Source organism: Vulpes lagopus, chromosome 12 (genome assembly GCF_018345385.1).
Source record: "Vulpes lagopus strain Blue_001 chromosome 12, ASM1834538v1, whole genome shotgun sequence".
Classification (NCBI taxonomy): domain Eukaryota; kingdom Metazoa; phylum Chordata; class Mammalia; order Carnivora; family Canidae; genus Vulpes; species Vulpes lagopus.
In genome coordinates this window covers 60,311,953-60,332,745 of record NC_054835.1, presented here as the reverse complement: position 1 = coordinate 60,332,745, position 20,793 = coordinate 60,311,953, and the positions used below count along the sequence as shown (strand labels likewise).

Genomic DNA, 20,793 nt, shown 5'->3' with positions numbered 1-20,793 from the left:
CTAAGTCACACTTACAAAAGCCTTCCAATTCCTTATGCTGGAAATCTATTCTAGCATATTCTAGGGAGGAGCACCTGGACGCTTCCATCCATTGAGCATCCCACTCTTGGTCTCGCCGTGCTGAGTTTCCAGCCCTGTTGGGCTCTGTGCTGGGCATGGAGCTTGCTTAAGAAAGAAAAGAAAAAATAGATTCATTGTGTTTTTTCTTGTTTTAATGATGTTATGACTCACAGCTGCCATAGAATCCATCTGGATTTTACTTTGCCTGGATGCAGCCCACGGTCCTCCTGCTGGAACTTAACCTCCCTCCTGTGCTGGACACCTCGCTTTCTGGGGGACCCCGGACTCTGGGCTGTTCCATTTCTGAGCCTGGGCCACCCTGTGTGAGCGGTCAAGGCCTCGGGGGACAGTCTCGTGCCTCAGAGGAAACCCCCTGGCTGTGGTCATCACTCCTCTACGTGAAGTGCAGAGGAGAGTCCTCCTATTGTCCCCAAACCCCAGGGCCCAGAGCACAGGCACCCTGAGCCCCCCACGAACAGAGACCCTCCTTTCCAGATGGGGTGGTGAGAGCAGGTGGGATGGCTCAGCATGTCCAGAAGGAAAATGAACATTGCAAACTGTCCTGGAAGCTTCTAGAGACCCAGGAGCAGCCCGGAGCACCCGCATGGATGGCCTGGCCTTCGTGTTCTTCCTCCTGTGCAGATCAGGTGTGGAGTGGACAGCATTTAAACAGCTAGGGAGCTTGTCGTCACCCTGGGTGCCCCTTGGCCGTCCTGCGCCCATCAGCCTGTGTCCAGCTCCCCCATCTCCTCTGCTGACCCTGCTGCTCTGGAGGCTGGGCTGGACCCACATGGAGGGTCCGCTGGGTTCCCGGCAGCCAGTGTTGTGGCCTCAGAGCACCTGCTGCTCCCATCCCTCCCCCTCCCCCCTGCTCTCCCTTTCTGTCCAGGGAGGAGGTCACCCCTGAGGCTCCCGTGACCAGAAGCCTTGTCTCTAGATCAAATTTCCCCAGAAAAGGGGAACATACCACATTTCAACCGAAAATTGCCAACCTTCCCCCACCTGAAAGGGCACGGTCCCGTGTGTCCCCAGAGCCCAGGCGAGGAGCCAACAGATGGGCCCTAGAGCCTGCGGAGGCAGGCCTGGCCTGTGTCCCTGAGCCCCCAACCAAAGCCTGTGACCTTGGGCTCCAGATAACATGAGGGGGTCACAGAGAAGGCCCTCCCTCCCTGGGAACTGTTGAACGGCCTCCTGGCCCGATCTGAGGCACACTAGGCCCATGGACGTGCCTGGCCAGAGTCTGTCCGGGTCAGGGGACAGGGGAACTGGCCCGTCCGGTTGATCCATGGGGATGATGGCCACGGCGGCGCCGTCCGCCTCCCGAGGGCCCTGCGGGGCCCCTTCCCACCCACCCCCCTGGGCTCCCTGTGCTCAGAAGCCAAGGCGCCATGGCCCGGGAGGGGAGGCTCCAGCCGCGGCCACCCAGCCCTCCCTGAGCAGCCCCGTCCTGACGCCAACCTCAGCTGGTGTGCACAAGGCCCCGCCTCACAGACACTTGCCTCTGAGAGGCAGTCAAGGTCAGAGCGGCCAGTGCACCCGAGCAGCTGCGCTTTTATTATGAAAGGGCGGCGCGTGCCCAGGGGGAGCACGTGCGGGGAGGCTCCGGGTCGGAGCCCTCTGGCTCTGCAGGGGACACGTGCACGAGTGTCCAGAGCAGCTCTGCCTGGTTCGGGAAGAGGCGGCTGCGGCTCACAGCCTGTGACCCATGGGCACATCCGCAGTCGGGTGGCCCCACAATGAGGACTCCACTCTAAGTAGGAACAGGGTGCTGACCCCAGTACAACGTGGGTGAGTGGCCCTCTGTGGCCCACTGACTCCTCACGGGGTGGCCTCGTCCACTCGGCTGAAAGCCTTAGAGCGAAACGCGGCGGTTTCCCAGGCAAGCAGGGCTTCCACCCCCGAGGCTGCAGCGCGAACGCCCCAGCCTCCAGCCCGGGCTCCCTGATTGCACAGTCAGTCCTGGGAAGAAATCCCGTGTCCTCGGTGGCCTATTGGTTTGGCTTCCCTGGGGCACCCCGGCTGGCGGCTGGGTTGGTGATGGTCGCACCGCCCTGTGAACTGACAGGTGGGTGCCCGTGTCCCTGAGCAAGGACGGCCCTGAGGGCTGGGAGCTCAGTTCTGGCCCCTGCACATTCCAGCTGGGCGACCCGTCTCCCTGGGACTCCCCCCTCACACCCGGGACCCCCCCACCCTCCGGCTGGGGGATCCCTTGCCCTGGGACACCCCCACCCACAGCCCACCCACTCTAGTCCAGGCCTTTCGAGCCCCCTCTAGCCCCTGCCCCGGCTCAGGCCTCCTGGAACCCTCAGCGGCCTCAGGACCTTGAGGGGTGCGGGAGGCTGCAGGCAGGGGTCCCCTTGCAGGAACCAGCCTGGCCTCGGAGCAGGCAGGGCAGCCTGGGGGGGGCCCGGAAGCCCGACTGTGCCCCACAGGTCGTGGGTGTTGGGCCAGACGAGGCCTCCATGGATCTCCCGGCCTCCAGGGGCCCTGGGGTGAGGCTGTGAGTGGGGCCAGGGAGGGAGGGCTGCACCCGCGGAGGGCTGACTGCGCCCTACAGGAGCCCCCACGATGTGTGAGAGGAGGGCGTCTGTGTGCAACCCAGGCCTAACAGCTCCGCCTCTGAAGCACAGGGGAGGGGGTAGGCCAGGGTGGGGCACAGTGGGGGGATGGGGGAGGGGGAGGGGTGGGCCAGGGCGGGTCACCTGGGACTGGGGCAGGAAGACGATGACAGGTGGGGCCTGTCGGGGAGGCAGTGGGGGCACCTCCACAAAGCAGGACCTTGATTTCCTTTCTGACCAGCCGTGAGCCCGTGGGCACGAGGCCCAGAGACGCAGCCTGGGGCTCTCCCTCCCCGGCCCTGCAGCGTCGCCCCCCCCCCCGGGTCCCCTGGGGGGAGTCCCCCCACCCCCACCCCCCCACCTCCGCTGAGCCTGCCCTGCTGAGCTTGCTGGCCGCCCGAGGTCCTCAGGGTGTGGGCTGTGAGGCGGCTGGGCCTGGCCTGGCCCGGGGCACTGGGACCCGCGGCCACGCACAGACAGGCGTCCCCACCCGGCTGGGCCGAGGCGAGGCGGGTCCACGCGGCCCGGGTCCACAGGTTGTGTTTCCGTCTGGCCCAGGTGCGCCCACGGGAGGGCACGTCCTCCTCCGCTTGGCCCGGCGGGGGGACTCGTGGGTCCTGGCTCGGCCGCCCTGCGCCCTGGAGCTGTGGCCCCCGAAACTTGCTGCCCTGCACCTACCTGAGCCTCCACCCGGCCCGGCCTGAGGCTGTGCCCTGCCGCCTGCAGGGAGTCGGGCCCCCCCAGACGCCCCTGCTGCTGCCCTCGCCTTGGCAAAGTAACTCCCTGGAGCTTCTGGGTGGCTCGGGTGGTTGGGCGTCTGACTCACCCTCTCACCTCAGGTCTCCGTTTCAGGGTCGTGGGTTCAAGCCCGTGTTGGGCTCCGTGCTGGGCGAGGACGCTACTTAGAAAAAAAAAATTAAAATTTCAGAGAGCCTGGGTGGCTCCCCCGGTGAAGCATCTGCCTCCAGCCTAGGTCAGTCCTGGGATGGAGTCCGGCCTCAGGCTCCCTGCTCAGCGGGAAGTCGGCTTCTCCTCCTCCCTCTGACCCTCCCCTACTTGTGCTCTCCCTCTCAAATAAAATCTTAAAAAAGGGACGGGCGGCTCTGGTGGCTCAGCGGTTTAGTGCCGCCTTGGGCCCAGGGTGTGATCCTGGGGACCTGAGACAAAGTCCCATGTCGGGCTCCCTGCATGGAGCCTGCTTCTCCCTCTGCCTCTCTGTCTGTCATGAATAAATAAGTAAAATATTAAAAAAAAAAAAAAAAGGGATGCCTGGGTGGCTCAGTGGTTGAGCATCTGCCTTCCACTGAGGGTGTGACCTCGGAGTTCGAGGATCAAGTTCCACATCAGGCTCCCCACAGGGAGCCTACTTCTCTCTCAGCCTCTCTCTGTCTCTCTCATGAATAAATAAATAAAATCTTTCAAAAAAGCTTTTTCAATTTAAAAATATTTTAAAAATGTAACTTCCTTAGTATCATTCCGAGATATGGTGCAAAAAACATTCTCACGTGCAGATGAACAGGGGCTGCAGAGACACTTTGCGGGGGGTTCTGGTCTCCAAAGCTGGGGGCTTTTTAGCACATCCTAAAATTAGGATGTGGGAAGCAGAGTCCCCGGGTGTTGGTCAAGGTACACACTTTAGGCCATTCCCTTCCAAAAGTGTTTGGGGTCTTAAGCGGGACCGACAGCCCCAGACCCCATGTTTAGGGGCCACTGGCAGGGGCAGCAGTTCTCTACCGGCCCATGCCTTAGGATCCTGGTGGGGCCTGGATGGTTCTCAGTCTGACTTGCAGCCGAGGCTGAGACCGGCCTAGGGGTGGGGACTGGGCCCCAGTACAGAGTGCGCAGGCTGGTGGGGCGGAGAGAGGCCTAAAACCCTTCTCCGGGGCTGAGGGCAGAGTCTGGTGGCCTCTGTGTGCCCAGGAGACATGAGACAAAGCCCTGTGCCATGAAGGGGTGTGATCCCAACGCCCCCAGTTCCTGCCCCACTGTACCATCGCCCAGTTGCCCCCTCCTCCCTGAGCAAGGTGGGGCTGGTCTTCCCCTACCTTGCCCACAAGGTTTCAGGTCCCACACCGTAGGGCCTGGTGCAGGCTGGATGGCACCTGCCCACCAGGTCAGGACAGTTGGACCAGCCTCCAAGGGAGATACCAGCTGGACCAGCCTCCAAGACTATTCACATCCTCCTCACCACCCAACGCTCCTCCTGGTGCCTCCTCGTGCCCTTCCTCATCTCCCCACCCCTCGACATCCCATCCCCACTGCTGAGGCGGGACAGGGGCGCAGAGCTCAGGCTTTATTGTTCTAATGCTGATGCTGCCCAGAACAGAAGAGCCACGGGGGAGCTGGGGAGGTCAGGAGAAGGGGCGGTTATGGTGCCACAGCCAGGAGGGGAGCGTGCCGCCACGGGGGGCAGCAGGCACGCACGTCTACTGCTGTGGGCGGTGAAGACTGTGTGTGCCGTGATCTTCAGGAGCTGGTTCTGGGCCTGAGCCTCCCACGGACCCTCCTCAAGGGCCCGGCTGTGGGGCTTCCGGGCTGCTGAGGCTGATGCTCCTTTTGATGCAGAAAGGAGAGCAGGGAAGTTTCTGGAAGAAGACTAAGTAATGGGGCTGATGGGCTAGGAGGGGCTCGAAGGGCAGCCTGCATTCTGGGGCCCTTCACTGCGGGACTCCAGCCACCTCGGACCTCGGACCCCAGTGTCACGTGGGGCCCGGGTCCCTCAGGCGCACAGCACTGTCGGGGCCGCCTGGGACGCGGCGGCAGTCTCCGTGGCCTGCTGGCCACTGGAGGACAGCGAGTGGCCGGAGCCACGGTGGAAGCGGACACGGCACCGCGGGAAGTGGCCGGCGCGCATGGGCCCACGGGCGGCCCTGGCGCGCAGCGAGCGCTGGCGGTACTCGCGGTAGTTCTTGGTGAGCAGCGTGTAGAGGAAGGGGTTGACGCAGCTGTTGCCGTAGGTGAGGCAGGTGGTCAGGTAGTTGACGATGCGCGCCGTGCGGGGCGTGAGCGGCTGGGCCCCCCGGTACTGGGCGAGGAGCTGCCACAGCCAGAAGGGCAGGAAGCAGGCCCAGAAGAGCAGCACGATGCCCAGGATGAGGTAGAGCACCCTGGGGTTGGGCAGCCGCCGCGTCTGAGCGAAGGAGGCCCGCTGGGACAGCCAGTAGGCCCGCGCCAGGCGCACGTACAGCAGCCCGATGACCACGCCGGGCCCCACGATGCTGGTCCCGAAGAGCAGCGTCAGGTAGGCGCGGTGGGCACGCTGGCCCCAGACCGGCAGGCAGAGGCTCTTGGGGCCCCTGTGGACCAGCCGGATGGCCAGCATCATGGGCAGCGCCAGCAGCAGCGCCAGCAGCCACGTGCCCAGCGCGAGGACCTTGCGGTAGCCCTTGGAGCGCTGCGCCGTGTCCAGCGGCCTCAGCACCGCGGCGTAGCGCTCACTGCTCATGACGGTCAGCGTGAAGATGCTGGCGTGCATGGTCAGGAAGTCCAGGCTGAAGAGGACGCGGCAGCCCACGTCGCCAAAGTGCCACTCCTTGGTGACGTAGGTGGCCACGATGAAGGGGATGCTGAGCAGGTACAGGAGGTCAGCCAGCGCCAGGTTGATGACGTACACGTACATGGAGGCCGAGGCGTGCAGGAAGCGGCACATGACCACCAGCGTGTACGCGTTGCCTGCCACGCCCACCACGCCCATGGCTGAGAGCACTGCCCCGATGGCACCGGTGGCCACCAGGTCCTCCAGGGAGCTGGGCTCCGTCGGGCTGGCCCATGAGCCGTTGGGGGAGGCGTCGGGGGCGCCCGACAGCTCGGGGACGGTGCTGCCCGTCACAGCCAGCACGGGGAACCCGCTCGCTGGCTCGGGGCTCAGCGCCATCTGTGCCGCCTCACGCTGGGCTTGGTGCTGGGCGTGCTGCTCCTCTGGGTGGGGTGGTGGCATCTGCGGGCAACAGAAGGACATGCGCTTTAAAGATCAGCTCAGGGGGCCTCAGCGGTGGGGCGTCTGCCTCCGGCTCAGGCTGTGACCCCGGGGTCCCAGGATCGAGTCTCACATCGGGCTCCCCACATGGAGCCTGCTTCTTCCTGTGCCTATGTCTCTGCCTCTGTCTGTGTCTCTCAAGAATAAATAAATAAAAATTTTAAAAGATTTTATTTATTTATTCATGAGAATATACAGAGAGGAGAGACAGGCAGAGACACATGCAGAGGGAGAAGCAGGCTCCATGCTGTTTTGTTTAGATTGCAGAAGTAATATCCACTGATTTTTAAAGTTCAAATAGAAAAAAAACGTGTGGTGGAAAAGGGAAAGTGTTTGTGATCTCTCTCTATTCACATGGGGACACGAGCCTTGGCCGTGCCATACACAAAAACAATTTGAGGTGGACTGTGGATCTGCATATAAGAGGTTAAATCAATCCATCAGCCAAGCTTCTGAAGAAACATAGAATACCTGCAAGACCACGGACAAAGGTTTCTCACAAAAGAACAGGAAACGCTTGCCAAAAAGGTAAAGGCCAATCAAACAGACTTTGTTAAAATTAGGGGCCTCGCAGGGAGAGTAAAAATGTAAATCACGCCCCGGGAAAAGGTCACTAGAGGACAAAGAACTAGTAACCAAAATGTAGGAAAGAGCTGTGCATCAACACGGTCTAACCACGTGTGGGCGGGGACATCAGGACAGAATTTCTCAAAAGAGGAAATCGGAAGGTCTGAGCAGCGCACGAGAGCAGCTCGGGTCGTTAGTCATCAGGGTCACTAAGGTGAAGACCACCGCGCCCTCGGCGGCGGCAGAGCCAGAAGGGCAGATGCCCGTGCCAGGCCCCCGCAGCGGCGGGTGGGAGTGTGACACCCAGCAGCCCCTTCGGAAAGCAGCGTGGCGCCGGCCTCGGTGGGACAGCCCCCTTCCCCGCACGTTCTCGCTGGGCCCCCGAGAGATCGAGTGCGATTGTCCCCGAAGACAGCAGCCAGAGGGTTGACAGGCAGCCTAGTCCTGGTATCCGGGAGCTGGGACAACCCAAATGTCCGTAAATAGCCGCACGGATAAACACTGACGTCTCCACAAAGACAGGTCGCAATGAGCGGAGGGACGCGTCGGTTCAGTCCCTGACTTGGATGATCAGGCAGACCGAGGAACCCGAGGACACCGCCGGGTGGTCCTGGAGACCGGGCTGCTGCCCAGGCAGGACAGCGGCGCCAGGGGTCAGAGCAGGGCTTGGGGCGTTGGGGGGCCCTTGGGAGGGGACGGAAGCGTGTCCTGACCTGGGTTGAGGTTCCCGGGCACGGACATCGTACTTAGGGTCTGTGCTTCCTGGATGAAGATTATCCTCACAAGAAGGGAAAAAAGCCCCCAAACGTGGGGTACGGAACCACGGAGGAGAGGCGCCTATGTCCCCCCACCTCCCAGCATCCAGGGACCGTGACGGCTTCGGGTTTTCTTGCTCTGCACGTCCAGTGTCTGCAGTAACAGGTCCCACCCTGTGGACCCACCCCACGCGCAGAGGGGACCCGGCCCAGCCTCTGGTCAGGTGCCGGCCAGGGGTCCCCTGGGGCTCCCGACGGCTGCAGGCCAGGGGGGTGACCACCAGGGACGCGGAGCCCCGCGGTGTCCCCTGCCACCTGCGGCTTCCACAGGGCCAGCAACACCCCAGCGCCCTGACACCTCGATGCCTGGACACCCCGATGCGCCAACGCCCTGTCACCCCGGGACACTCCCGCCCCAGCCCCGGCCGCCGCACTCGCCACGGCGCCGCGCTCACCGGACTCAGCGGCGTGGGGTCCACCCTGAGCCCCGGGTCGCCGTGCGGGTCCCCGAGCGCTGGGCGGGGCGTGGGGGCTCCTGGGTCGGCGGAGGGGCGCCCGCCCCGGTCCCGCCAGGAAGGCTGCGCTCCCCGCTCCCGCTCCCCGGTCGTCGCCGCCACCTGCCCGGCCGCCAGCTGAGAATGCGCGGGGGCGGGTATTAATAACCCGGGGCAGAGGGGGCGCTGGAGGGGGCGGCGTGGGGGCGGGGGAGGGAGGGGCGGGAGGGGGGGGCGGGGGAGGGAGGGGCGGGAGGTGGGGGCGGTGCTGGAGGGGGGGCGGTGTGGGGGGCGGGGGAGGAGGAGGGAGTGGGAGGCGGTGCTGGAGGGGTGCGGCATGGGGGGCGGGGGAGGGAGGGGTGGGAGGTGGGGGCGGTGCTGGAGAGGGGGCGGCGTGGGGGGCGGGGGAGGGAGGGGCGGGAGGTGGGGGCGGTGCTGGAGAGGGGGCGGTGTGGGGGGCGGGGGAGGAGGAGGGAGTGGGAGGCGGTGCTGGAGGGGTGCGGCATGGGGGGCGGGGGAGGGAGGGGTGGGAGGTGGGGGCGGTGCTGGAGAGGGGGCGGCGTGGGGGGCGGGGGAGGTGGGGGCGGGGGCGGGAGGGGGGGCGGTGTGGGGGGCGGGGGCGGGAGGTGGGGGCGGGGGAGGGAGAGGGCGGGAGGTGGAGGGGAGAGAGGGGAGGAGGTGGGGGCGGTGCTGGAGGGGGGCAGCGTGGGGGGCGGGGGAGGGAGGGGCGGGAGTTGGGGGCAGAACGCGGGCGCTGGGCGCCAGGCCTTGGGGCGCCAGGCCTTGGGGCCCCGAGGCGCGGTCGGGGCGCGGGCCCCGGCAGGACAGGTCGGGGCAGGAGAGTGGGAGCCCCGGGTGCTCCGTCGGGGCAGGACGAGGCACCGTTTCCTGCCTCGCCCCTGAGCGTCGCCCTCCGAGTCCGGGTGCAGATGATGCGGGGACAGTGGGGGCGACTGAGGGGCAAGGAGCTGGTGCCACTAATGACTCACACTGTGCAACCGTCACCATCTCCACAAGTTTCTTCTCTTCCCAAACTGAAATCCTGTCCCTCAAACCCTCTCCACCCGCATCTCCTGTCTCTGAGGTGTCGCCCCGGGGACCTCGCGCCCCCGCTGTCCTACAGAACGTGTCCTTCAGCGTCCGGCTTCTTTCCCTTTAGTGTAACGGCCTCAAGGTTCGTCCGCCGTGTGGTTCGCACCTAATCGCCCTCCTTTTCACTGCCGAGTAACATTCTCTCGTGTGTGCGTGTACGTGCCACACTCCGTCCATCTGTGACCCTCCGGCTGTGCCACCTCTTGGAATGGGACTGTCTGGTTTAATGATTTCCTGCTCCTCCTATGGGTGCTGTTCTTTCCTTTATCTCTGACAAGTCCTAACCATCCTTATTGTCAGGTGTTTTCCAGATGGCTCCATCATTTTCAGGGAGCGGGGCCCCTCTGAGCAGCACTCCCCACTTCTCACTGACAGATGGAGACCCTTAACCCGCGGGTCGTGGTACCAAGGGGACTCACAGACACATCTTATCTCACCTCCATGAGCAGGTGACTCAGTCTGATGGGCCTCGTCATGTTTGGCCTTATCTGCTGCCTTGGTCCACACATCCCCGTAACCCCGGAACCCCACGCATGTCTGGGTCACAGAGGGAAGCCTCCAGGAACACAGCCCTTGGCCAGCTGCTGGGCCTGAGGCCTGAGCCCTGCGCCCTGAGGCCCCACGGCCACAGACTGGGGTGTACAAATGACCAAGGACAGTCATCACCAAGCACAGGTCGGCTCCCTGCCCTCCTCTGAGCACCCTTGGGCCCATCAGGACGTCCTGCATAGCCACCGGCCACACAGTCCACGGCCCTCTCTCCATTCGCACCACGAGGGAAGGGCAAGTGGGCATCCAGTGTGCATGCTGGGGACACCCTACAGACAGTGGGGAAGGGGCTGGGCTGTCCTGAGTGTGGGCGACAGGGGTCAAGTGTGGGGAGAGGGAGGTAGGGAGAGGCCTGGAGATGCTGGTGGCCAGAGACGGCCCCTTGTAGGTGGGGGACACCGAGAACCTTCCTCTTCTACATGGTGACCCGACCTGGACCTGAGAGCACCTGGGCGTGCACAGAGGGGGGCTCACTGCTCAGTCCAGAGCCGGGGGAGGGCGCGTGGGGCCAGGGCTCCTGCAGGAAACGGGAATTCAGGGGCTGCTTCCGTCCTCAGGGGTTGTGGGGACTCCACCCCTAGAACCTACTGTGTTCCGTGCAGAGTGACTCTGCTGCCTGTGATTCACCTGGTGGACCATTAAATCATAAATTATAATTATAAAGTCTCCACTTTCCACTAATGTGACTTCAAAGTTTTGCTTTTGGGTTCATCATGTTTGAAATAATAGTTTTCCTGTAAGAACTCACTTCCAATTGCGTGATGAAACCGCATGGAAAACGAGGTTCCACGGACAGAAATCTGGCTTCGTGAGTCTCTTTACAGGTGTCCATCCAGCTGGGCCACAGACCTATCAAAGAGGCACATTCTATCACGGCCCCCCCAATCCTGCGTGAGAAAGATAAAGGGGGTGGGCAGGACCAGGGGATGGAGGAAGCGAGCCCCGACAGAGTCCAGGCCAAGGCTGCCTGAGGAGCCCCCCCCTCGGGCAGAAACGGCTGCAGGCCCCCGCTGAACTCAGGCCCATGGGCTCCGGGCACTGCCCGCAGCTAAGGGCACGTGCCTGGGAGGAAGGTCCCAGCAGGGCCACCCCTCCGTGGCTGCCCTGCCACCTCCCCAGGACCCGTCTACAGAGGCGAGGGCCCGTGCATTTTCCTGGGAGACCCTTCCCCTGGTGCTCCTGCTAACGTCATTCCTCGCTTTCCATTTCAGAAGCTGCGGTCTCCCCAGTCCCGGTTCCAAACAACTAAAACATACACAGGCCTCGAGCTGGGCCCCCCGTTAATCAGTGGAGAGCCTCGGGCATCGGCACAGGCACTGTGGTGCGGCGCTCCCCTGGCGGAGTGTGCAAGCCCGGAAAGCGGAAGTGAGCGAGGCGGGAGATACTTCCAGAACACAAGACACTGTCTTCTCTCGGAAAGGCCCCTGCGGGCCCCTGCGAAAGGCCGGTGGGCCAGCCTCCTGGGGCGGTGCCATGGGGGAGGCTGTCCCAGTGGGACCACTCGGGCTGGTGACCCGTGGGAAAGGGTCTGATTCCAGGGCTGCGGAACCCCACGTTCTGAGTGAAGGGGCTGTGGACAGAGCCCCGAGGGCCGCTCCGCGGGCTGCAGAGGAGTCGGTGCGCAGGGAGGGTGGACCTGCGGCCCTCGGACGTCCCCCGCGGGCCCTCCCGCAAGGCCACCGTGCTCACCGCTCCGGAGCGCAAGGCCCGACAGTGTCCGGTGTCCGAGCCGACTGCTCCTCCGTCCCTGGGAAGCGCGGCGGTCAGGAGCCCCACCTCCCCCCTGAAGCCCAGGCTCTGCAGCAGCCAAACCTCAGGGGGTGGGAGTCCTGCCCGGCAGGTCTCTCCTGGGGACGTCCTTCACCGTCACCTTCACCATCCCCGGGAGCGGGAGCGCTGTGACCACGAGCATCATCACCACGAGCACCACCAGCACCACCAGCAGCACCGTGGCCACCACCAGTTTTACACTCTCAGTGTGTAACACGCCTGGGCACCACCATCTAGATCAAGTGACAGCATTTTTAACGTGTTTCAGAATGTTGTAGGACGCAGAACGTGTTTCAGAATGTTGTAGGACGCAGAACGTCCCTAGTCCTCATTCCCATTCTCTTCCCTGCCTAGGGGCGTCCCTGCCCCGACTTTGGGGCAACTCCCAAGCTTTTTTTTGACCTTGTATTTTCCACGTACAATTAATATTCACTGTAAAACCTTCGTAGGTGGGACTGTACTGTCCCTAACCTTTTGCAGTTTTCTGTTTTCTCTCAATCTGGAAGCAGGAAACAGGAATTCAGGGGCGGGTGGCTCATCCTCGCCTCTGAAAGGCTCGTGACATCCCCCTGCAAACACCCCAGCTCACTTCCACTGACCCCCAGAACCCACTGCGGTGTCTTATGCAGAATGGGATGATGCAGGCGCAGCTGTGTCGGGGGTGGGGGTGCTCGCACGTCCCCCGGGAAGAGCACACACGGTCATTTCTACTCTGGACCAATGTGCTGCAACTTTCACATTCGGCTTTTAAAATTTAAGGTGAAACTCACATAACGTAAAATTAACTGTTGTGCAGCGGTCAGCTCTGCCCAGTTCCAGAACATCACCATTGGCTCCAAGGAGACCCTAACCCTCATGAAGCAGTTACTTCCCGCTCCCCCTTTCCCTCAGCCCCTGGCAACCACTTAGCAGCACGGTCTCTACGGAGTTGCCTGTTGCAGACTCTTCACGTGAGTGGAATCCTACAAAGGGAGGCTTCCTTCGCTGAGCGGCTGGTTTCAAAGCTCATCCACAGCGTGGCACGTGCGGGAGCTTCACTTCGTGTCCGGTGGGCAATACTCTGCGCCGTATGGACGCGCCACGTGTCACTTAGCCCTTCCTCTGACCACGTGGATTGCGGACAGTGCTGTAACAGGCGTGTACCTGCAGGGGTTTAACTCATTTGGGTACATAATTCATATGGCAGTTATGTAGTTAACTTTTCGAGGATGTATTTTATCTTTTTTCATTTTCAGCGTAGTCTCATTAGTTTCTGTTTTCTGTATTTTCGCCCGAGAAGATCTGAGGAGCCATCTGCAGTCTCTGTGTGAGCTGGAGCTTCCACCTGGGCCCTCCTGCAGGACTGACTGCTCCTGGCCTGCAGTCCCTCGGCTCCCAGGCTGCAAAGAAGCCTGCTCACTAAGGAAGGAAAGGTTGCCCCAAACAAGAGTTTGCCGGAATAATGAATAAATGGACTGTTCAGTCTGGAGCGATGGAGAAAGAAAGGAATGAAGGTGAGACCAGGCTGCGTTTGTTTGGGACAGAAGTCAGGTGCATTTTATTAAAAAAAAAAAAAAAAAAGATTTTATTTATTCGAGAGAGTGGGAGAGGGAGAGTGGGAGAGCACCAATGGGGGAGAGGGGGAGCAGGGAGCCCGACCCAGGGCTAGATTCCGGGACGCTGGGATCATGACCTGGGCCAACGGCAGAGCTGCACCCGCTGAGCCCCCAGGCGCCCCTGCAGGTGCGAAGTCTGAGCCCGACTCCGCCTCACTAAACGCTGGGACCATTATCAGGGGGCGGAGGGGGGCGGCGTGCGGAGCTGCTGCCGCATCAGTGTTTGCTCAGGAAGCGTCAGTCCTCGTGACTTAAGACCAGAACTACCACAGACACGTGCGGTGAAGACTGCGCTCGGCGTTGGCGGGATTGAGCACACAGTCACCCCCTCCGCGCGGTGTCTGTCCCTGAGAGGGAAACAGCCCATCCTGGGATCACTGGAGGGCTGTGTCACGCAGAGACCCCACGGAGGACCAGAGAAACCTCCAGGTCACTCACTTGCAAGAAGGAAAACCCGCTGAGAGAATCTCTGGCCAGAGCATCTCCCCGCGCACAGCACCTGGCGCCCGGAAGTCCGGGGTGAATGTCCGCAGGCGCTACACGTGACCTGCCTGCAAAGCTGTTTTTAATGGGGACACAGATTTAGACTCATTAAAATCTGCGTTTGAGGGTCACTCAGCATTGTTCACAACACGGCCCCTGGAGCGTGTGTTTGCTGACAAGCAACGTGATGAGCACCGTGAAGCAGCTCAGCCCACGAGCCAAAACCCTGACTCACCTGCCCTGAGCTGCCCCCACTCTGTCTCCCGCTCCTACGACATGTAAACCTGTCAAGGTGGTGCCTCTAATGCCCAAGGGGACCAGGCCACACAAGGACCAGCGGAGAGATGACAGCCCAGGCCCCACGCAACTCTGCTGCGGACCTTATCTAGTTCACAGCCGGCTCACAACGCAGCGGGGACTCAGGGCCACGCTGCATACAAGAGGCGCCATTTGAGACCAGGTGTCTCCGAGCAGAGCGGCCCCAGCACCGCTGGCAGGGCCCCGGGGAGCCCCAGACACCTGCCGGCTGGGGGAGCACCCCGCTGCCCCGGGAGCCCGCGCCCACCCGAGACCGAGTGCTGGGGCCTGAGGCAGCGGGTCCCAGCTCCGCAGCGTGGAGGGAGGGCCCTTCCCCCCCGGTTCCAGTCCCCGGCACCTGGTCCCTTCTTGAGGCTGCTGACAGACCCTGAGGGATCCTCACAGATCCTGAGGAAAGCTGATGGGATCTGAGGGATCCTCACAAAACCTCAAGGAAGCCTACAGAACCTGAGGATTCCTGACAGAACCTAAGAGAAACTGACGGATCCTCACAGATCCTGAGGGAACCTGAGGGATCCTCACAGTCCTCACAGAACCTCAAGGAATCTGACAGAACCTGAGGATTCCCGACCGAACCTGAGGCTGCTGACAGAACCTGAGGGATCCTCACAGATCCTGAGAGAACCTGAGGGAACCTCACAAATCCTGAGAGAAACTGAGAGATTTCATGGAACCCGAAGGAAGGTGACAGACCCTGAGGGATCCTCACAGAATCTCAAGGAAGATGTTAGAAACTGAGGGATCCTTACCGAACCTGAGGGAGGCTGACAGACCCTGAGGGAATCCTCACAGATCCCAAGAGAACCTGAGGGATCCTCATGGAACCTGAGGGAAGATGACAGAAACTGAAGGATCCTCATGGAATCTGAGGGATTCTCACGGAATCTGAGGGACGATGACAGAACCTAAGGGATCCTTACAGTCCTGAGGGAAATGGATGGTATCTGAGGGAAGCTGATGGGATCTAAGGGATCCTGACTGAACCTGAGGGAAGCTGACAGAACCTGCGGGACCCTCACAGAACCTGAGAGAACCTGAGGGATCCTTACTGATTCTGAGGGAAACTGATGGGATCTGAGGGATCCTCACAGAATCTCAAGGAAGCTGACAGAAACTGAGGATTCCTGACAGAACCTGAGTGGACTGACAGAACCTGAGGGATCCTCACAGATCCTGAGGGAAGCTGATGGGATCTGAGGGAAGCTGACGGGATCTGAGGGATCCTCACCGAACCTGAGGGAGGCTGACAGAGCCTGAGGCATCTTCACAGATACTGACAGAACTGAGGGAACCTGAGGGGAGCTCGCGGAACCCCTGGTCTAGCTGACCCCTGCCCCGAGCCCACGCTGGCCCCTCGGGCTCTTCAGCTCACCCCACCCCTCCCCGGCAGCCCGGGGCCCCCAGCCCTCTGCTCAGCCCGAGGGGTGCTCACCCTGCCTGCGGCCTCCTCCTGGGGGCGCCCCCAGAAAGGAGGGGAAGCAGCCCACCTGGCACTACCAAGGGCCCTTTCCCATGGTGCTCTGGGCTCATCTGCATGTGTCCCATGAGCGCGGCCCACCAGGCAGTGGAGCTGCTGAGTCACCCCCTCCCTCCCAGGAGAGCCCTGGGGCCCCTCATCCCCCCCAGCAGCACCCTCACGCCTTCCCCTGTGTTCCTCCGCTGCCCACGGAGGGGTGCTGGCCGCCCTTTCCGCCTGCAGGCCTCTGCGACTGTGCAGGGCGCGCCTGTGGCGCGGTGCTCGTGCCTTGGTGGGTGACATGCTCCCGCGTCTGGCCTGGGCTTGAGGGGGGTCCCTTCTGACCCCGGGGTCCCAGGATCAAATCCCGCATCGGGCTCCCCGCAGGGAGCCTGCTTCTCCCTCTGCCTGGGTCTCTGCCTGTGTCTCTCATGAATAATTTTAATAATTAATAAAATTAATAAAATATATACTTATATTAAGGATATAAATATTTATGCATACCTAATACATATAAATATAATAAAAATAATAAAAATTTAAAATCTAAAAAACCCCTGAGCCACCCGGACATCCCCGAATTATTTAGATTTTAAACCCATTCCTCCCTCTTTGGCTTTTCTTTTCACTTTCAAAAAAAAGACTATTTGAACAGTTTTTTGGACGTAGACTTTCCTTTTAGGGCCTTTTGGGCGCCCAGCAGCGCCGAGCAGAACGCACAGGGTTCCAGCGTGCACCTGCCGCTCCCACGTGTCGCGTCCCCACTGTCAACGTGTGCGCCCTGACACCTTCGTCCTGAGGGTGAGGGGGCTGCCCGGCCTGGGAGAAGGCAAGGCTGGTCGGGACGGATGCGGGCCGGGGGCTTCCGTCCGTGGTTCTTGACTTTTGCCGCACAGTAACACCTTGGGAGCCCTGGAGAGTCCCGCGCCACAGCCAGGACAGACACGCCCGCGGCCACCTCCGGCGGCCGTGCCCTCCCTGTGCTTGGAGGTGGAGCCTGCCACTTGCTTCCAACCAAGAGGCGGTACCGGTGGACGCTACTGCCCGGAGTCACATTATGTGGCCAGGGGTGTCCCTCGCGCAGTGACGTTGCCGTGAATACACGGGAGGCCCCACGGCAGGTCTGGCTGTCCCCTCCCGGCCTCGGGGGCTCCCAGCCATGCCCTGAACCGCGGGAGCTTCGGCCAGCCCCGGGGCCCGAGGTGCACGCAGCTGACGGCCAGTGCGGCGGTGGCCCTGGTGCTGTCAGCCCAGAGCTCGCCCCACCCGCCACCAAGGGAGCAACCGCGCAGAGCCCGAGCGAGGGGCCCGGCCAAGGCACAGCCCACCCGAATCCACGGAAACCAGAGAAAATAAACGTGTGTTGTTTTGAGCCTAAATTTGGTCATTTGTTATTGAATGACACAAAACTAACGTTTGCCTCCCGGTTGTGTCAGAATTCTCGCGCGGGATCCAGGCGTCCCTCGGTGTCCTTCACATCCTGCAGGTGGCTCCAATATGCTGTACATTCTAGAACCAGCGCCTGGACCCCGGGTGAGCCTTAGATGTTCTCACAGATACTGAGCGATTAATCCTTGGCCACCACCGCCCACGCCACCCCCCAGTCTCGGCCTACCTGATACTCGAGCCAGGCTCTGCAGGGCCCCAAATAGCCACGGTCCACGCAGCCACCCAGCCACAGCCCCTGGGACTTGCAAGTCCTCCTACAAACCGGCGAGTATGTGAGCGGACCCGCGTCACGGCCCTACGGGGCCGCAGCCATGACCTGGAGGCCACCCGGGACCAGAACCGGCGCCCACACCTGCCCGCATTCCAAAGCCCCGTCTCCGCCGGCCCAGGACGTACGAGCTCTCGCAGCGAAGGGCGAAGGGGGAGAAGCCCAAGCAGGGACTGTGGCCAAGTCTTGTCAGAATTACGAGAGGACCCGGATGCCCGTGCTGGCCAAGGCCAGGGGCCCGCACTGCCCCAAGGGCTGTGACCCTCCGGGGAAACAGGCCGGCGCCCCTGGGGTGCCTTTGCGCTTGGTAGTGTTTGTCTTGTCCGTGAGGCCTGTGGGGCTCCTGAGGTTTAGAGAACATTCCAGAGATGTTTGTGGTGTGGATGCATTCCCGCTTCTGCTGGCTTAGTGACCCCCGTCCTTGGGACGGCCACCAGAGCGTTCCCAGGCACAGCCTCTGCGTCCCCCGGACGAGCCGAGGGCCAAGCTGGGGCGGCGCCTCTCCCGGGCACAGGCCCCGCCAGCGTGTCCTGGAATCTGACCCGAGCCCTGCCGGCTGTGCCCACAGGAGCCACCTGACCCACAAGCCTCTGGGCCCAGAGGCCTGAAGCTTTGGGCAGGTGACCCAGTTGGAGTCAAGTCCTAATAAGAAAGAAAAGTGTGTTTAAATAATCAGGTGAGTCACCAAAGAAGATCTGTTTTTGTTCTAAGATGTTTATCTTTTTATTCCGTCCCCCTGGGGCGCGGCTGCGGTTGGTTCACTCGCTTCCTCCCCAGAAGCCCTTAGAGACGCGGCTGCTTTGTGGGGAGAAGCTGCTGCTTCCCTGCGGGGTCAGCGCTTGGCTCCCCTGCTGTTGAAGGGAAATCTGTGGGGGGTGAAAAAGTGAGACCGGGGTGGGGGCGGCCCAGTGGGCCAAGCGTCTGCCTTGGGCTCAGGTCATGATCCCGGGGTCCTGGGATCGAGCCCCGCGTTGGGCTCCTCGCCCGGAGGGACTCGTGCTCTCTCGCTCTATCAAATACATAAATAAAATCTAAAAAAAAAGAAAGAGAACAGGAGAGGAAGGAAACACCTGAGCTTGCGTGACTCTCTTAGCCCCTCGAGGACGCGGCTCTGGGACGCGTCCCCCGGGAGCAGCCCTGAGCCGAGAGGCCCCGAGGCCCACTCCGGATCAACAGGCTGTGGCCCGCGAGCCTCTGGGGGCGGCCAGGCCTCCTCGCAGCCCCTCCGTGGGAGCCTGACTTCCTGGCTTTCAGGGGAGCAAACGTGCTGTGGACACAGGGCTGCCATTCCGGGGACGGAAACCGTGTCCAGGTCTGTCTCCCGAGACGCCCGTGGTCACCACGTGCGTGTGACTCGACAGAGATGGCGCGTCAGCCCGAGATCGGGGCCGTGGCCGCCCTCTTTGCCCTTCGTCGCTCTCCGGGCGCCCCATCCCCTGGGGACATCCCTCAGAGCCGCCGGCCACGCAGTCCACGGTCCGGTCTCCGTTTGCCGCACGAGGGAGGGACAAGTGTGCATCAAGGATCTGAGGATCCGGCTCCGGTGAGTGCCCCCTGAGGGCCTCGCCCCCCGAGTGGCAGGTTGTCAGCAGGTGCGGGGGCCCTGGACTCCCACCTGGAGGGGACACGGCCTCGTCCCGAGCGAGGGCCCTGCCACCGGCTGCTTCCCTCCCGCCCTTGCCCCCGCCGCCCCGCCGCCCCCCTGCCAGCTCCCAGCGGCCGCGCTGTGTCGCGCAGCCGCCCCGTCGCAGGACTCCGCCCCGAGCGCGCCCACACGTCCTCCAGCTCCGTCCTGTCGTCTCCTTCCCGCCCCCCCATCTGCTGCTGAGGATCCTCGGAGTCACCCGCTGCTCGGACTCTCAGGCCCCGAGCGCGGCGGCTCCAGAGCATCCGTTTCAGTTCTCGCAGGTTCTTCCTAATGCGCGTGCGCGCTCTTGTCTTCGGCCCGCGTCGTGGTCCTCTGGAAGGTCCCCCCGCGGCTCGAGGCCAGGAGGCCGCCCTGCTCGGGGAGGAGGACTAGGAGAGTTTTCACGAAGTGAAGTTTAACCCGTTAAAATCCTTCCGTCAGGATGGACTTTTACCCCCAGCGTGAGAAAACGTCCTCCCGGAAGGACGCCGCAGCCGGAGAAGTCAGCCGGCGGCGCCCCCGTTCCCCCAATTTTATTTCTCTGTCCAGAAATTCAAAAAGCCCGGGAAGGGCAGACCCGGCGCTGGGCTCAGGCCCCAAGAGGCCCCCACCGGGCGCTCCGGGCCTTGCACTGGCCCCCGAGGGGGGGCCAGCACGTGTCTATGCTGGAGAATTCAGCGCGCGTGGAACCTATGAAGAAGGTTCAGTAACGGCTGCCGCTGCCGCCAGGGCCGGGCCGCCGCGGGAGCACCTGTCCTCGCCCATCTGTGTGGGCTCGCAGACACGGGACGCCCAACACGGCGCGACGGCACGGACGGCCCAGACCCGGGACAGCTGCCGCGCACGCGGGACAGGAGCCCGGACGCAGGCATCACACCCAACATGTGCATACGTGGCCACAGACTTTTTCTTCCACAAAATCAAAGCAAAACTGTGCGCACAAACCCACAACCCGCTTTTCTCTCGTCACGTAACCGAGGCTGACGATGCTGCGCCGGGTCTTCGGTGAGGACCGTTGACGCGCTTCCTGGGCTGGGCGGCGCCCGGCGTGGCCACACCCTAATGAGGTCCCCATCAGGCGCTGCTCCCTTCCGGCTTCCACTCCTCCTCGTCATTCCAGAACAATTTCAATTTCAAGCTTGTCCTGCGGCTCGCGGGGCCTGGGTGACCCCTCCGAGGCTCGGTCGCCGCCGTCCTGTAACGCGTCACGCCTCTGGCCCCCGGGCTACCACCGGCATTTGTGAAGGGACTGAGGTCTAGGCTGCCCCGAGTTGTCATAAATTCTAGATCATTCCCCTCATGACTCACTTGAGCATCCTGACGGGTGCACGGAGGTTGGGAAGCCTGTGCCCATGTCCTGCCGCCCCGGGAGGAGCCAGAAAGGGGGACATTGCGTCCCCGCAGGTCCTCAACCCCCCCCCGGGGAAGGTGGCCACCCCCCTTGCAGCCACTGACCGGAGGCTCCCAGCTGTAAGCACAGCACACAGCGTGGGTGTCCCCTCGTCCAGGGCAGAGGGGGAGCAAGGCTGAGTCGGCTGGGAGTGGGTGTGTGGGTGCAGACAGGGGCGCCCACATGCCTCGGGAACATGTGCGTGACAAACGTCAGTGTGTCGTAGTGCCCACGTGGTGCACGTTATAAATCATGAGGTAACTGTGTAAAATCCGGACCAGGCAAGCAGCAACGCGCATCCGCATAAATAATGTAACCAAGGGGCGACATCCACCGACCTCGCCACCCTGCTTGGTAAAAAACAAGTCACAGGGATCCCTGGGTGG

General features: G+C 62.4%; 1 protein-coding gene across 1 annotated transcript; it reads right to left on the bottom strand.

The window, feature by feature from the left end:
* Positions 1-5,287: 5,287 nt before the first annotated feature.
* UTS2R (urotensin 2 receptor) lies at positions 5,288-8,520 on the bottom strand. Its single transcript, XM_041723698.1, has 2 exons — positions 8,372-8,520; positions 5,288-6,555 (listed from the first exon to the last, which is right to left on the bottom strand). The coding sequence occupies exon 2, from the start codon at positions 6,553-6,555 to the stop codon at positions 5,338-5,340; it is 1,218 nt and encodes a 405-aa protein (XP_041579632.1). The 5' UTR covers positions 8,372-8,520; the 3' UTR covers positions 5,288-5,337.
* Positions 8,521-20,793: the final 12,273 nt, after the last annotated feature.